The 15860-nt window shown below is 47.6% G+C and overlaps 1 protein-coding gene across 1 annotated transcript; it reads left to right on the plus strand.

Moving 5' to 3' along the window:
* Positions 1–2: 2 nt before the first annotated feature.
* On the plus strand, positions 3–15679 carry NOL7 (nucleolar protein 7). The gene is made up of 8 exons (XM_066579382.1): positions 3–190; positions 4013–4073; positions 5450–5508; positions 5822–5862; positions 6819–6873; positions 7198–7319; positions 9433–9510; positions 15075–15679. The coding sequence occupies exons 1-8, from the start codon at positions 72–74 to the stop codon at positions 15140–15142; spliced, it is 603 nt and encodes a 200-aa protein (XP_066435479.1). The 5' UTR covers positions 3–71; the 3' UTR covers positions 15143–15679.
* The last annotated feature ends 181 nt before the right edge of the window (positions 15680–15860 follow it).

Below are 15860 nucleotides of genomic sequence, written 5' to 3' on the forward strand. Positions count from 1 at the left end.
TGGGCGCTGTGGTGTTTAGACTCACGGCGTCATTTTGTTGGTTTGCTCTTCCGCTGCCGGCAGTGTATACCATGACGCCGGAGCACGAGCTGGACGATGAGGAGGATGAGGCGCCAGAGGAGGTGACCTTTCAGAACGCCCGCAGCCGGGAGCAGGAGGATTCACGGGCGAGACGGGAGGCGGCCAGCAGGTAACTCCCGGGGAACTCGGACAGCGGGTGTGGTACTGATACTGACCAGCAGAGGGCAGCACCGTCTGTAAACCCATGCGGCATTAGGGAGCACTGAGAGCTTCATTCATCACGTTTTCTGCCCCCAGCATCTTAAGGCCCATTTACACGTTATAATTATCGCTCAAACTAGTGAAAGTGCGCAATAATTGTCTGCTTTTTGTTCACTTTTCGTTTGTCGCTCAGTTTCAGCCGGCATAACAATCATGGCTGGTTCGCTGACTCCTCGTTGCGTCTAAACGCTCCGTGTTTTACGTAGATTGTGAGCGCTGAGCGAGGAGTGACTGACAGCGGGGATCTGCCTGTCTGAACGCTTGGCGCAAGCAAAGTACATTAGCGATGATGTCACCCGCTCCTTCCAATTTTGCTATCATCCCATGTAGAAGCGGCCATTATCGCGTCCCCGCTGGCACTTTAATGTCCACTTCCCATATGCGACAAACGTGCGCGAAAAAAACGTATAAAACACATGCTTTTTTAGAGAGAACTGGTTCTGTCCCCCCAGCGCTACAGCCTAAGTTATGGCGCAGTTAGGGGAGGTGACCGCGAGTCGGGGGTGAGGGTGTTTTATCTCTTACTATATTCAGCCATTCCCGCAATCCGTCTCTGAAGATCATGGAAGATCTGACTCTCCTCCGAGTCCGGCGTGCGAGCGCTGCCATAGACTTCTATAGGAGAAGCGCCGAACTCTGAGTAGATTCGGATTTTCCAGCGCCGCGTGATCTTCAGGGACGGACATCGCCAGATTGCAGGAACGGGTGAATATAACAAAAACACATTCCCCGTCTCCCGGTCACCTATGCTCAACTGCGCCACAACTTAATTTATATCGCTGGGGGGGGCAGGGCGGGATGGGACGGGACCAGTTACATTTATGGTCCTTTTAGACGAGCCGATTATCGCCTGAACGCGTGACGTCACCGCCGGCTCGTGCCGTTCGTTTATACAGCAGATCGTTCATTCGCTGTATAAGTGATGAGAAGGACCGGGCGGCGCTGGTTAAACCAGACGATAAGTGAGCGAGCCCACCATGGATTTTATGACTGTATAAAATAACCGAAAAGCGAACGACTTTCGCTCATCCGCCCGTTGGTCGTGTTCACACTGAACGATTATTGTTCATGTTTGGACGTTTGAAAATTGTTTTTATTTTAACTATGATCATTCCGTGTAAAAGGGCCTTCTGTTTTATGTTGTACACGCAGTTTATACTTTGATACATTTTGATCTTTTTTTCTTAACATTTAAAGTTTTGCACTCTTTTCCTTTTAGGCCTCCTGCCCACGGCCGTGACGGACTCCGCTAGTGGAATATCGCAGCGGAGTCTGCCACAGCGCCCCCCAAAACCCCCCCATACTTACCACTCCGGATCCGCTGTATGCGAGCTGGCGCGTCCGGCCGTGGGTGGGGATGCGTACTCACACGATACTTCTAATGTGCTATAGCAAAAGTATAGCATGACGGCCGGCTTCCATTGACTACAAAGGATGCCGGCTGCACGTATTCCCACGGCAAATACAGCATGCTGCATTTCTTTCACGCTGCGGAATTCCGCTGCGTGAACATTGGGCTGTTGGGTTCAATAGAAGCTAATAGCTGCGGTGTAACACGTGGAAGAAATGAGTCCATGGGCATTAGCCCTAAAGGCGTTTGATCACAAGCCCCTGTATATTAGGCTACATTCACACAAGCGCAAAACTCCTGCAAATACATTCTTGTGAATGGTGTCACACGAGCGACGACGCTGCGAGGTGAAAAGGAGCTGCATGTCCTATTTTTTTCGCATCCCTCGGAATGCATCTTCAATGGGACAATCAAACCCCTCGCCTGCCGTGCCGTGTGATGCTTCCACTGAGATTAGTGGGAAACACTTGTCGATCTTCTGACGCGCGTGAAACCGGCGCCGGAGGTTCGTCATTTCACAGAAGTGATTCGAGGTGTTTTTGCGTGAAGAACGCCTTGCATCTGTGGGTAAAGCACACGTTAACAAGCGCATTACCGGAATGGGTTGTTCAGCCCGATATCGCGCTCGCCCGTGTAAATCTAGTCTCAAAAGTTTTCCACTGACAGCAGTGTTAAACAAAAAAAAAATAGTGATAAAAGTCTGGGTTTCCCTACCTTTTCCTGTCCCACCAAAAAATGTAGTAAGCTATACTCTTCAATTCCCCCCCACCCCCCATCCGGAAACCCCCCCCCGCACATGGAAACGTATGTCTCGCCAAACGTAGTTGAGGTTATGCATTGTTTGACTACATTAACCCCCTATAGCCTGTGGGTGGGGCCCCTATAGACCAGTGTAATGGACGCCGACTACTGCAGCGATGCCTAATATATATTGATGTAAAGGGTGAACAGATCCACGGCCGGTTCCAGTATGTCTGGACGGGGGCTGAGAATCCCTGAACAAGCGTAACGGAAAAACGAGCTCTGCAAGCAGAAAAGCCTCGGAATCCCCCTCTAACGTACAGGGTGAGATCCGCCTCAGGATCCATGGGGGACACATAAGAGTGTTACACGCCTGCTATCACTGCACTCACAAGGCTGCTGGGTTGCGGTACATTAAGAGGTTTTCCGCGTCAAGGAAATCTCATCACCCGTGTGTTAAAATAACAAATCGTCAGTCGCCTCTCCCCGCTTGTGCCCCGCTGCCGGCTCCGGTCTCTGCTCTACTTGTTTAAAGGCAACTGTGACATCCTGTAAACCTGGCGTGGCAGCCAATGACAGCACTCGGCTGGGTTCGCTTAGTGCTGTCATTGGCTGCTGTAGCTTGTTTGTAGACGGGCTCAGCCTGTAAAGTGACGCCACAGGAGACCAGAGCCAGAGCCGCGGGGAGGGGTAGCTGCTGATTTATTATAACTCGGGGTACCTGGGGACGGTTTCCTTAACTTGGACAACCTCTAAGACTCTCTTCACAGCGGCGCCGGATGCTCCGTTAGACACCTGCAGTGCAGATCCACCATAAAATCCCAGACAACATCACAGAAGCCAGATGGGCCCCATTATAGTCAGTGGCGCCCACTGTTTGGGTCCGCCATATGCCAAATCTGGTACTTCCAGTTGTCCGTTTCTAAGACAGACCCAAACATTGGACGCTCTGGTGTGACCCAACCTGAGGGGAGGTTATACAGAACATTGTTTTTCATCCAATTTTTGGACCTGCAAAATCAGTCCAAAATCAAATGGAAATCCTTCATTTTATTGGGTTCGTTCACACCAGCCATTGTCCACTTGGGCTGATAGTCCGAGCTAGAAGAATCACAGCGTGTCCAAAACTTGGATACAACTCACAATCATCTGTGTGCATATACCCGAAGAAGGAACACTTACCCCCCCCCCTCCCCCCATGACAACGTCCAATCATCTGTGTGCATATACCCGAAGAAGGAACACTTACCCCCCCCCCCTCCCCCCATGACAACGTCCAATCATCTGTGTGCATATACCCGAAGAAGGAACACTTACCCCCCCCCCCCTCCCCCCATGACAACGTCCAATCATCTGTGTGCATATACCCGAAGAAGGAACACTTACCCCCCCCTCCCCCCATGACAACGTCCAATCATCTGTGTGCATATACCCGAAGAAGGAACACTTACCCCCCCCCCCCCCTCCATGACAACGTCCAAATGCCCCATGAAGACGGCTCTTCTAATTAAGCGTCTGCAGTGGTGACTCTGTAGGCGACGTCATACTGTCTCTCCTATATATCCTCTATGGAATGTTCTGCGTGGCTTTAAGGTCTCTTTGAAATCTTTGTAACTTTTACCCACTTTTCATCACCAGAGAGAAAGCTCTGCTGAAGGAGAAGAGGAAGCGCAAGGAGGAGCTGTTCCGGGAGCAAAAGGTGCGCCTTCCATATAAACTTATAGACAGAATGTAGGTGACTCTGCTGCTCTTGTAAGGCTCCGTCCGCCATCTGTAGTCCCATCACAGCTCCCACCTACGTGACCAGGAGGGAAGCAGAAGCTCGCTGACCCTCCTGTGTATTATTGGGGTCTATCTGCTGTATCCATCGTACAGCAGATTCTGCATGCGTCGTGCTGTCCTGTATGTATGATGGAAGCCATGATGCCGGAGCGGCAGAAGCATCTCTGGCTGTTCGTGTAAACTATCAGGATTTCACGACAGATTATACACATGGATGAAAAGTTCAGTTTGCTCTTTTTTTGGGTGCTTCTTGGTCCCTCTCTCCCTTAAAAAAAGAAAAAATCTGAACGGCCCTATTCTTCCGTTGGCCTGGCTGTCTGAAGGCTTGGTTTTTGCGGGATGAGTTGCATTTTTGAATGGTACTATCTAATGTACTGAAAAACATTGAAAATTCCCAAGGCCGGCTTCACATGAGCGTACCTGTGCAGGTAAAGAGCGTTCTGAGGTCCTGATACCAGAGCCTCGTTCTGTATTTTTGGTGCACACAAAGTACAGGTTAAAAAACGCAGTTCTGCGCACAAAACTGTGGCGCTAATATGCATATTCCCATGTGATTCTGGCTTAAGGGGAGTGAAATAGAAAAAACCCACTTTCATGACCTTTGCGGGGCTGTTGTTTTTACGGTGTTCACACTGCAGCAAAGATGCTTTATTCTTTGGGGCAGTACAATCACAACCTTACCAAATTTATGTCTTTTCTTTACATTTTTTTTTTTACATTGCTCTACTGAAAACCCCTGAAGTGAGATCAGGGCATTGACGTGTCGCTGTCAGAACTGATGGCAAAACAAAACGGAGCTGCTCATTATTCTACGACAAGCACAAGTCTGTCGGGGGGTCCTGAACCTGTTCACCTTGTGTGCCCCCATCCACTGGTCCCAACACCTCCTAACAGTCCGGTCAGAACGGCCAAGTTGGTCGTCAGTCCATCAGTACGACCATCCAGCTTCTCACATCCCAATAATGCGCCCCTCTCAGACTCTGGTAACGGGGTGAAATCTCTTCTCTGCGTCTGGTGGTCAACAAGCTCTACACAAGCGGAAGAAGAGGTCACTACACACAAGGAGCCTCCGAGAGCCTCTTATAGGCCAAGGGGGGGAGAACCACTTCTAGGGCCTTCGGTGACAAGACCGTTCATCTAATCACCACAACTCTCATCATTTGTATGTCCGCCCGAGATGGAACCGCAGGACGAGTTTTAGAGCGAAACAACAACTTCTCAGGGTGGATTTTTTTCCTTTGACCAATGGTGTACCTTGTTGTCTTACTTACGATTTACGTTTTCTTGTTTTAGAAAAAAAAGTTGCTCCCAGATGACGTCCTGCAAAGCATCAGTTGTCCTCCAGATAAACCGTACGTTCACTTTGGAAACTCTTCCATCAGCTTCTCCCCCCTGGAAAATGTTAGTCGGAAGAGTTTATGGATAATAGAGATTTATAGAAGAGTTTAATGGAATGGAAATAATTGGAGGGGGGGATTGGTGTAATTGGATGAAGGCGTACGTAGTGCTTGGAGGATTGGTACCTATGATAACACTGCCTGTCATTAAGCTTTATCAGCTGGGACAAATTGGTACAAAAATAGCTTTTTGTGACTTCAGATTTAAAAGTCTTTGCCGTTGTTTCAGAAGCAACACTTCTAATGGTTTTGTTTGTTCTTTCTCAAGGGAGGAACCAAGTAAACCATGTGAAGACCAGGATAAAACAGGTACCTTTTATATAGTCCTTATTTACCATATTCACATGTGCCATGTGGACAAAGTGGTAAACTGCATGCGTGTTGCAGCAGGTTGCATGTTTGTTCTGAGCTGTTTTTAGAGATGGAACTTGTTTTTCTTTCCTCCTAAATCATAGAACATATGGATGATGAAACTGATGTAACCTGTGAGGGTGCTGGGCCATCTTCCTCACCCTCCAGTAGCCTGCAGTTCCCCTTTCACTGTCTGTAGTTTCTGAAAATGCTCAGAGTAAATGAGGGGTACAGAGAGAACCCCCTCCCTCTATGTAAACGCGTAGATGCTATTGACTGCAGTATCCAAGGGGTTAAATGATCTGGGTAGACGTTATCACTGATGACTGGCCATGGCATACCACGGTTGGCTGCCACCACGTATGGCATGGGCTCGGTTCCTGAACTCGCTCCAGACTCTCCCTTCTTGCTTCTGCTGTACATGTACAGTGGATGCAGGAAGGGGTTAAACGGCCCCGTTTCTTCATTCAAGCAATCATTTTAATACAAATCTACGGTGGGATTGTTTGGCGCAGTAGTTGAGTTTTTCTTTTTCCTCCTCAAATCCGTTTTGTTGTATCCATGGGCGCAGGCCAGAATGGGTAGCACTGCCATCAGTGCCCCGCAGCTACAGCCGCTGACTGAGGGGTTGCGGGTTTAGGTAACCGCTGAAGCTTTCTCTTGAGTCGCGGAGCAGCAGTTACCAAAAGGAGTTTTCAGGCAGAATTGCTGCTTCCGAAAAATGGACATATGGAAGACGATGGCTGAAAGACAAATACTTGGACATGGTCACTCATCGAAGTTGGTCAGAAAGTGTTTTTTGTTTTTGTTTTTTTAATTAGAAATCCACCCAGTTTTTACCTTTAGAGCTTAATGATAAAGGAAGAGTGATTGATTATGGAAATAAGAGGTTAATATACTTCTCATTGTGACAGGGAACGAAGGACATGTTAAAAAGAAACGTGCAAAGACGGTGCTTCCTCGGAAAAGGTATGAGTTTTATGGTCAAAAGTAGTAAAACCAGAAATGGGGATGATACAATGTGCTCAAAAATAATGTCGGCTGCTTGGTGTTAGTCTGTAGATGTACCAGTGTGTCTGCATCCTGATGGGTCAGTGCTGTCTGCGTGCTTGTAGAGCTGTAGCCTGTGTGGCCGGCCGTGTCATACGGCATCATGTACGGACTGCAATAGCCAGTATATTGCCTGAAAGCTGTGCGGATACGGCCTCTGCTGTCGTCTTGGCCTTCTAGGTGTCTACAATCTAATATTATGTCACCTATAAGTGTGCTGATGATGTGTTTCCTTTGGCTTAGGTTGCAAGATAACTACAAAGTAGTCCATTTGGGGAATCCCGGCTCAAGAGATGCACTGCGGCAAAGGGCAAAATCCTTCCTCCAGAATACATTGTATGGAACCACCAAGAACAGGACAACAGGTGACTATTGTGCCGATGTCTACAGCTGTCATTCTATTTAGACCGTACATCTGTCTGCACTTTCCTCAGCCTGGTGTGTATTGTGGTTGGCCGTGCCCAGGCTTTGTCCCCATAATTTGGCACCACTTATCGAAGGTCTAGCATGAGAATCGTGTCTGTCTGAATTGAAGAATTGGTTATAATTGTCTCCAAAAGACTTGCCAGTGCGGGTTAGCTGCAGACATCTGCCGGAGTGCCAGGTACCACAAGCCATGGCTTACTCACTTCAGTGGTGCTGAGCTACACGGCCACACATAAGCCGTAGACAGGGGTTGCTCAATGTCTGGAAGAAAGCAGCCCTTTATCTTATCCTGGACAGCCTCCTTTAGTCCAAAGTCTGATTCTATCGGTTCAGTCATGTCCGACTCTTGGATACTCTGTAGGCCGGTCCTCTCCATGCTTCTCTATTGTCTACAGATGCATTCAGTTCCCTGATGCCCATCTCTGTGTCCTTGATGGTGTCCAGCCAACGTGTCTTTTGTCCTTTTACCACTGAGTAGCATCTCTCTTTCCAGTGAATTCGCCCTCATCACCTGTCCAGAGTAAGGCCCAATGTCCACCGAAAGACATTAAGGGAAGATCCGCAAATCAAGCTGCCCATAGGGAAGCATGGGTATCCGCACATGAATTAAAGCATGCGGATTTGATTTGTAGACCTTTTGGTCCAGAAACCAAATCGCAGCATCTCCATTACAGTGCGGATCCCACATGGGGATGGCTTCCATTAAAGTCAATGGAAGCCGTCTGACCCACGGGACAGCAGGAGTTTAAAAAAAGCAAACTCCATTGTGCATGTGTGGCGGCGCGCAGTGAGGAAAATAGAAGACCCGGACGGGTAAGCAGTGTCCTCTGCCACGCGCCGGGTCTGATTCCGCTGTGGGCTCCCACATGCGGAATCCGATCCGCCTGTGGACATTGGACCTAAGTCAGTCGCTGTCTAGTGATCGCGCCTTCCAGGGACCCCTCTGGGTTGATACCGTCCAGGACAGCAAGGCAAAAACTTTAGCCAATGTGTTCTGGTGCTTTTTTGTTTGTTAGCTGAACTTGGGTGTCCAGAATGTCTACAGCACAGAGTATTTAAAGGCGAAAGCCATCCGAAATCTTCTTAAATGCCAAAGACCTGTATTATCAGAAACCCTCTATGTAGTCTTTCAGCTTAGACCATCACTGTAAAGCAGAATGAAGGGGCTGCGGTGGTCCTTGGATCTCTCAAATGTATTCGGCAACACAGATTTCAGTTACTGGGAAGTTGACCCTTTAAAGCAACCTTCCGGGCTGTGACTAACAAAGATGGCCACTCTGCTTGTCCGACTGGCTAAGGCACACTGCATTAGGCCGCCTGCAGATGGGCGGGTCGGATCCGGCGGCGAGAATTCTCGCCGCGGGACCCGGCCCCAGCGCCTGCAGGGACGAGTGCGTACTCACCCGCGCTTGGCGGCCCCGGCTCTTTCATGTGCCGGCTGCCGGGCAGCCGGCGCATGCGCAGACCGGAGCCGGCGGCCGGGTGAGTGACGTTTCTGTGCGAGGCTCTGCGAGCCCGCACAGAAATAGGACATGCCGCGGTTTGTTTGCCGCGCGACATTTCACGCTGCCAAACCGCGGCCGTCTGCATAGGAGTGCGTATTGTAATGCACTCCTATGCAGGCTTTCAGTGGCGGAAACCCCGCTGACGGATTTCCGCCCGTGTGCAGGCGGTCTTAGTATACATCATGTGAAGAGCATTGGCCAGTCGGGTCAGCGTGTGGTTTATCAGGTAGTCGGAGAAGCTGTGCGGACATCCTTGTGTATCCTGGGCCAGAGGGTCGCTCTAAGTTCTTACCAAAGGGACATTCATAGTAACTGATGGCAACTTGCTTTTGACTGATTTTCATTGATCTGATTCCAAATGGGATTGTGTATAATTGGAAATCCGTAAACGTACCAGAAAACAGACCCCATTGTGTGATTAATGACAAGTCTAGAACGTCAAGACATACATTTCGGGTTCATTTCCTCTTTCAGTGGTTCTGATTTTGTGTGGGGCTGTTACCTTCTGATTGATGGAAATGTCTATTTTTTTTTTCTCTTTTTACAGCTGAAGAATTTCTCTCTATTTCGATGAAAAGGGGATCCATTAAAAAGCCGGCGGTTCACTTCACAGACAGCGGCTGGAGTGCGTAATCTACTGTTTCTGTATTTTCATTGGTTTGTAATGTACGCTGGCAGCGATTCTGCAGATCGGGAGAACGGATTGGGTCACATTCTACAATCCTCTATCCGTTTTGGTGCCATTTAAGGCCTCTCACAGGGTTCAGGCGTGGAATCTTCAAATCTGTATTTACACATGTGAAAAAAACGCAGCATGCCCAATAGTGGGCCGAAGGAGCCCATTAGTCACTGGGGTCACATGAATACCTATTTACAGATGAAATCAGTGGGGGGGCCACCTTGCTTTTTTTTCTTGTGCGCATGAAAAACGCAATATTCAGTTTCAGTCCATGGAAAAGCTGTGTATTTCATGGAGTGACACTCCACAGCCATTTTTTTTACTCTTTTGGGAAACAGTGGTGCTTATTTACTAATACTGTCTAAAAGTTACCCTGTTTCCCTGAAAATAAGACATAGCATGATTTTCCAGAATTTTTGAGGATGCAAAATGATTTTTCAGGCTTTTTGAGGACGCTTGAAATATAAGCCCTACTCCAAAATTAAGCCCTGCTAACAATTAATTAAAAAAGCCAATTTAAATAGTGTCCAGGGAGCTATACATGTAAAAAAGTTAAACCTTTTTGAACAAAAATTAATATAAGACACTGTCTTATTTTCAGGGAAACACGGTAGACCGTGCAACCTTAGATTAGACCCAGATCTATCACAGTAGCTCTGCTGGATGATAAATCTCTACAGTCTGTATGGACCACCTGCTAGTTGACTTATTTAAAGCCAAAAAATTCACCCAAATCTTGGTGCAATTTTAAACCCCCCCCCCCCCCCCCCTTCCTTTTAGACCATTCTGAAAAACTGTTGAAGTGTGTCTAAAAACATAGTAAATACGGCACAAAGCATGTCAGACAGCTGTCTGGTGTAATGTGCACCTGAAACCGGTTTTATTTTTAATAGTAAATTAGTAATTTTTTTTCCCCTCAGAATACACATTTTCTATTAAAGTCCCACTAATTGCAGAGCCCCGCACATATGAAAGTGTGTAAGTGCATGAACTAAGACAAGAACAGGTACAGTAAACAGGAACTAAATGAGCGACGGACTAATGGAGGGAGAGACCTGCCTGCGAGGTCTGAAAACCTACAAGGGAAGGTGGACGGTGCCCGTATGGTGGTGGTAGGGTTTAGTGTAGCGTCTGGGCTGGTCTGAGTAAACAGGTTTTAAGGTGGAGGAGAGTCTGATGTGTGATGGGAATGAGTTCTCAAGAATGGGAGGGAATCATGGAGATGGTTGTGAGGACCGGAGATTACATGTGAGGAGGTCCTGGGAGGCTAGAGGTGTCTGGGGAGGACCGGTTGTGGAAGGCCTTGTACGTCGTTGATGGCACTATGAACTGAATTTGCTATGCAGGGGCTATCCAGTGATGGGAGAGTCGAGGGAGGATTTGATACTGTAGAGAAGGATGTTGCAGTAGTCCAGGAGGGAGATGATGAGGACATCCTCTAGCAGTTTATTTGACTGTGTTGAGGATCATTTCTGAGAGCTGTTTTTGAGCTGTAAGTGGCAGGAGGCTGTAAGGGTTTGGAGGTGCAGGTTGTAGGACATGGCAGAATCCAGGGTTACCCCAACGCCTCATTCACACGGGCTTATACATTTTTGGTCTGTGATAAACGCACAGTTTGGTGTGGGGGTGTGGGTGTAAATTTTTACATTTTTATTTTTAGCATATTTTATCTTGACAGAAAAAAACTGCAAGAAGGCCCAATTGATGAAGTCCCCCCCCACCCCATTGTCTCCCAGCAACATGCGTAAAAAATCCACAATGAACACGCATGCAGCACCTGTCTTCATTACTTTTTTGTTACACTTCCATAGACCATCTTGGGCGATTTTGGTCCGTGATACGGACCTAAATAGGACATTCTGCAATATTTTATTTAACACGTGCAAAAAAAAAAGCGTGCCTGACTATACCATTTTAATTCAATGGGTCTATATTCAGTCATTAAAAGGGACTGTGGACAGAAGGTATGTCCGTGTGAGTGAGCACTCGGGCCGTAGACTTATGAGAATATTGAGCCATTAACTGTGATTGATACCCCGGTGGGGAGGAGAAGATTAGGAGGTCCGTTTTCTCCATCCTGCGGTTTAGAATGTGGGTGGAGGAGGATATCGCTGATAAACCCTCTAGGATTCTGGCTGGTACAGAGGAAACATTTGGGCCAGAGAGATGCAAGTGCCATCACCGAAGGCCATAGGATTCTACAAGCTGTCCCAGGCCAAAGGTGTAGAAGAGTAGGGGTTCCGGTACAGAGCCTTGAAGAACACCATCATAGATGGGGCAAGACGCTAAATGTTAAGTCCTTTTATGTATAAGGAGAGCAGGAGAGAACCTAATCTGATGCCAAGGGAGATGAGAGCGACTATAACTGTAGGGGGTGCCCAACTCTGTAGGACAGGCCTGCACAACACATGCCCACAAGCGGCCTGGCAGAGGACTTCTAGCGGCCCGCAGACTGTGCCATGACTATGATATTAAGAGGATAGTTGTTCTACACTGATTTCCAATAGTAGAAAAAGGCCCTACTTACTGATACAAGGGCAGGTACTAATATTGGTTCCCTGCAGCGTGTAGAAGGGGCACAATGCTACATAACCTGCCAACTTCTGAGCTGCACTTTCTACTTCGTAGATTCAATCCCATTCCCTGGCTGTGCGCCCATAAACCCGTCGCACCACGCAAAGAGGACTACTGAGTGCGTGCCTGTAATGGAGAGGTCTAATCCCCTTGACGCTTCAGCTTGCAATGTAGAAAGATAAAAAGTACATTTTCTAAACCGGTCCTTTAACCCCTTAATTGCCAATGATGTACATACACTTGTAGCTGTAGACTGCGAGATGAGCAGTAAGGGTCCGGCTCAGTATCACAGCTCCCCCCTTCATAACCAGCAGCTGTTTTAAATGCCACGGTCAATGTTGACCATCTAAGCAGATAGCCGGAGGGAGCGAGCCTCCTCCATGTCCCCATCGGCACTCCCTGATAGGTAGGTTTCATTGGTACATATAATGTATAACTCTTAAGGCTCGATCACACGGGAGTATGCTGCAACACTGCGAGTCTCCCGGAATGCATGCATATGGACAGCGTTTTAATACTGAGCCCGAGAAGTAGAGCGAGCTGCAACTTATTTCCCCTGCGTATCGGTACACAGCGCCCACACGCAGGCGTGAATGGAAGAATGATAGTTCATTAACTTTAATTGCCTCCATTCACCTTGTGTTTCGCAGTGAATGGAGGCAAGGCATTTGTATATTATATTTGTGCCCCATCCAAATTAATTCCGTTTTAGCCTGATGAAGGGTCGATAAAAGAACCCGAAAGCTTGCATTAACATGTATTTTTGTTAGCCAGTAAAAGGTATCGTATCTACAAGATTACTTGTTTTCTTTTCCTGAGAACAATCACATGCACAGGAAGTACGCGTGCGTAATACGTGGTGACAATATGCCCGTATGAATGAGCCCTTTTCGTTTTTGGAGGGCAGGGAGAGAAAACACCAATTCTGCCATTAGTTGCTATCTAAACAAAGTTAATCATACAGCATAAGGCCGGGCTCACACGAACAGGTCGGATTCCGCTTGTGGATATCCGCAGCAGAAGGCCTTGCAAGTGATTGCAGAAACTAACTGCGAATGGTCTCGTAGGCATACAGTTTTTCGCACGGATGTACTGTGTATGACAGCATATAATCCAAGCAGGAAATGTAGGAAGTAGCACAACCCCCTGGAAACCCCCTTCTATCATTCAGGTGCCATTCCCTTGTGTTGTCATAGTAAGAGATGTTCTGAGAGCCTTCAGGACGGGATACTGCTCTCAGCTTGGCTGGTTTATACTACTTATTTTGGAAGTAGTATAAACCACTTTAAAAACCCAACTTATTCTTGTGAAGGAAGAGCCCAGAAGAACAAGCGGAGGTTGCAGACAGGCTGGATGGTTGTCGCTCCCCAGACTCTGCCCACACATTCCTGCTTTCTTTATTCCATTTGTATCTGGTCTCCCAGCAACCTGCGAGTTAATCCAGGCCCGTACACCATGTTAATTGCGTATGCACTGCGGATTGAATGCATCCATGGAGATCAATGTAGTCCATCCGTGCGGAATCCACGGTGCAATAGAGCATGCTGGGATTTTTCTTTCACTCGTGGAAACCACAATTTCTCCCCGTAAGTGTGAGCGAACCGGCAAAAGTCCACGCATTTCAATTCCTGCGTATCCATGCGGACGACGTGAGTCCGGCTTACATAACATGATAAATGTATTCTGTGGGATGTTACTATTACGAATGTGACAATAATGTGGGGTATTTTTTATTTATTCTTTTTTTTTTTTTTTTATCAGAGTGGAAAGTGTGCGTGTTTATATATTATTTTTATACTTCTTTTTTGGTTGCTATAGCGGCCGTGACCGTGCAATGCTGTGATTGCTCTGATAATACTTTGCAGTATTTCTGTACTGCAATGTACTATCTCTAATCATAGCGATCACAGGCCATGGTAGACCCACGCCAGTGTCTGGAGTCCGGGTGCAATGACAACTCGCCAGCCCTCTGTGATTACATGTCAGAGCGCCAATGATATCACAGGGAAAGCGCCTTTCCTCTGGAAACACTTTACATGCTGTGGTCAACATTGATTGCAGCATGTAAGTGGTTAACAGTGGGGATCCATGTTCTCCCCAATCCCTACTGTGGCAGCAGGAGATGGGCTGTCGGCATCTGAGCCTGCACCATTTCACCTCCATTTGTGGAAACCCCTCAAAGCCAGGATGTACATTTTACAACCTGGGGTGGGAAGGGATTAAAGGGGTCGCCGGAGGAGAATCTGCTCAATGCTGTATGAAAACAAACTGCCATACTTACAACACCCGATCCCCCACTGCACTGCAGGACGCCCCATCACAGGTACGTGTGACCGCTGCAGCTAGACACCCGCTGTATGTAACGCAGTATCAGCCAGGAGTGGGCTGCTGCGGACACGGTTTTATACAGCACTGCGGACATTTAAGTTGCATTCGCCCCCCTGATAAAGCACATGAATGGCGTGGTAAATGGTTATGGAACACAATTGTGATGTCCGGTAGACGCGTGACTAACACAAACTACGTGCCTGCCAGAATCCAAGTACATCTTAAGCTGTTCACCATAGCGTACCTTGACACAGATCGTATTCGCTGTGGGCAGAAAACCAGCAGTAAATTCGCCATAAATTCAAATTGGCCAAATCCAGACCAAAATGTTTTTTGTTGTGGATCTTGTATTATGAGGGCTGACATCCACGGCATTAATGGGCGCGCTGCCTATTCTCTGCTGAGATTTTCCGCTTTATGGAAGCTTTTTGAAGTCCCCTCCTCGTAGCTTGTACTGTAAATGCTGCGGCATTAGATACCCGGCAGTCCGGGCTGTTGATTGCCCTTTTCCTGTAAATCTAGCCTTCTGCCATGCTGCGATAAAGATTTCTGCTGCTTCTGGATCCGTGCCGCCATCTACCTAAAATGCTGATCTTTTATTCCTACAGATAATGAAAAGAAACAGAAAGCGGCAAAGTTCAATCTGAAATGGGCGAACAAAAAGAAGTTCAAATGAGAAGTTTGGTCTTTTAAACTGTGACTGTTCCTTCCGGCGTAACAACCTTCCAGATCTCTGTGTATCCGCAGCGATGTAAGACTGACCGTGCCGGCTTACTCCAGCGTGCGCCTCGGACAGCCGCAGGTCGGGCATGGACGCATTCATATGTGAGAAGTATCTGATCTAGGAACTCTTCAAGACCCTTTTACACAAATGGGTGAAAGTGAATGATTGTCATTGGCTGCAGTTAGACTGAACAATCAACGATAATTGGGCACTTTTCATTCATTTTATGCAGCCATCGTTGTCTCATTCACTTATACAGCGAATGAACCATTTCTCGTGTGAATGAGCCAACGATGTATCTTCCTGTATGGACCAACTCCCTCATTCGCTCGTTCAAACGAAAAATCGGCTGGTCTAAAGGGGCCCTTATTTCATGGCGACGAACGACTCATCTGCTGCTTTTCGCACATTCTAGTCGCCTCCGGACGTTTATGTTCCCCTATTGTACACAAGGTTATATCTTCTGTTTTATTAAAGCTTCCTATCGGCGCTCGGCTTCAGTGACTGGGCATGTTCTGCAGTAACCTGTGGAGGGCTTACTCCTGCCTGAGAATAGACCTGCTGCCCTCCGCTGACCTCCCGGAAGATGTTGGAGATAAGCGGTTAAGCACAGCCTAGCAGATGGAGCGCTGAAGGCGGCTCACATACTTAGATTTTTTTTTTGCTTGCT

This window comes from Eleutherodactylus coqui, chromosome 9, assembly GCF_035609145.1.
Source record: "Eleutherodactylus coqui strain aEleCoq1 chromosome 9, aEleCoq1.hap1, whole genome shotgun sequence".
Classification (NCBI taxonomy): domain Eukaryota; kingdom Metazoa; phylum Chordata; class Amphibia; order Anura; family Eleutherodactylidae; genus Eleutherodactylus; species Eleutherodactylus coqui.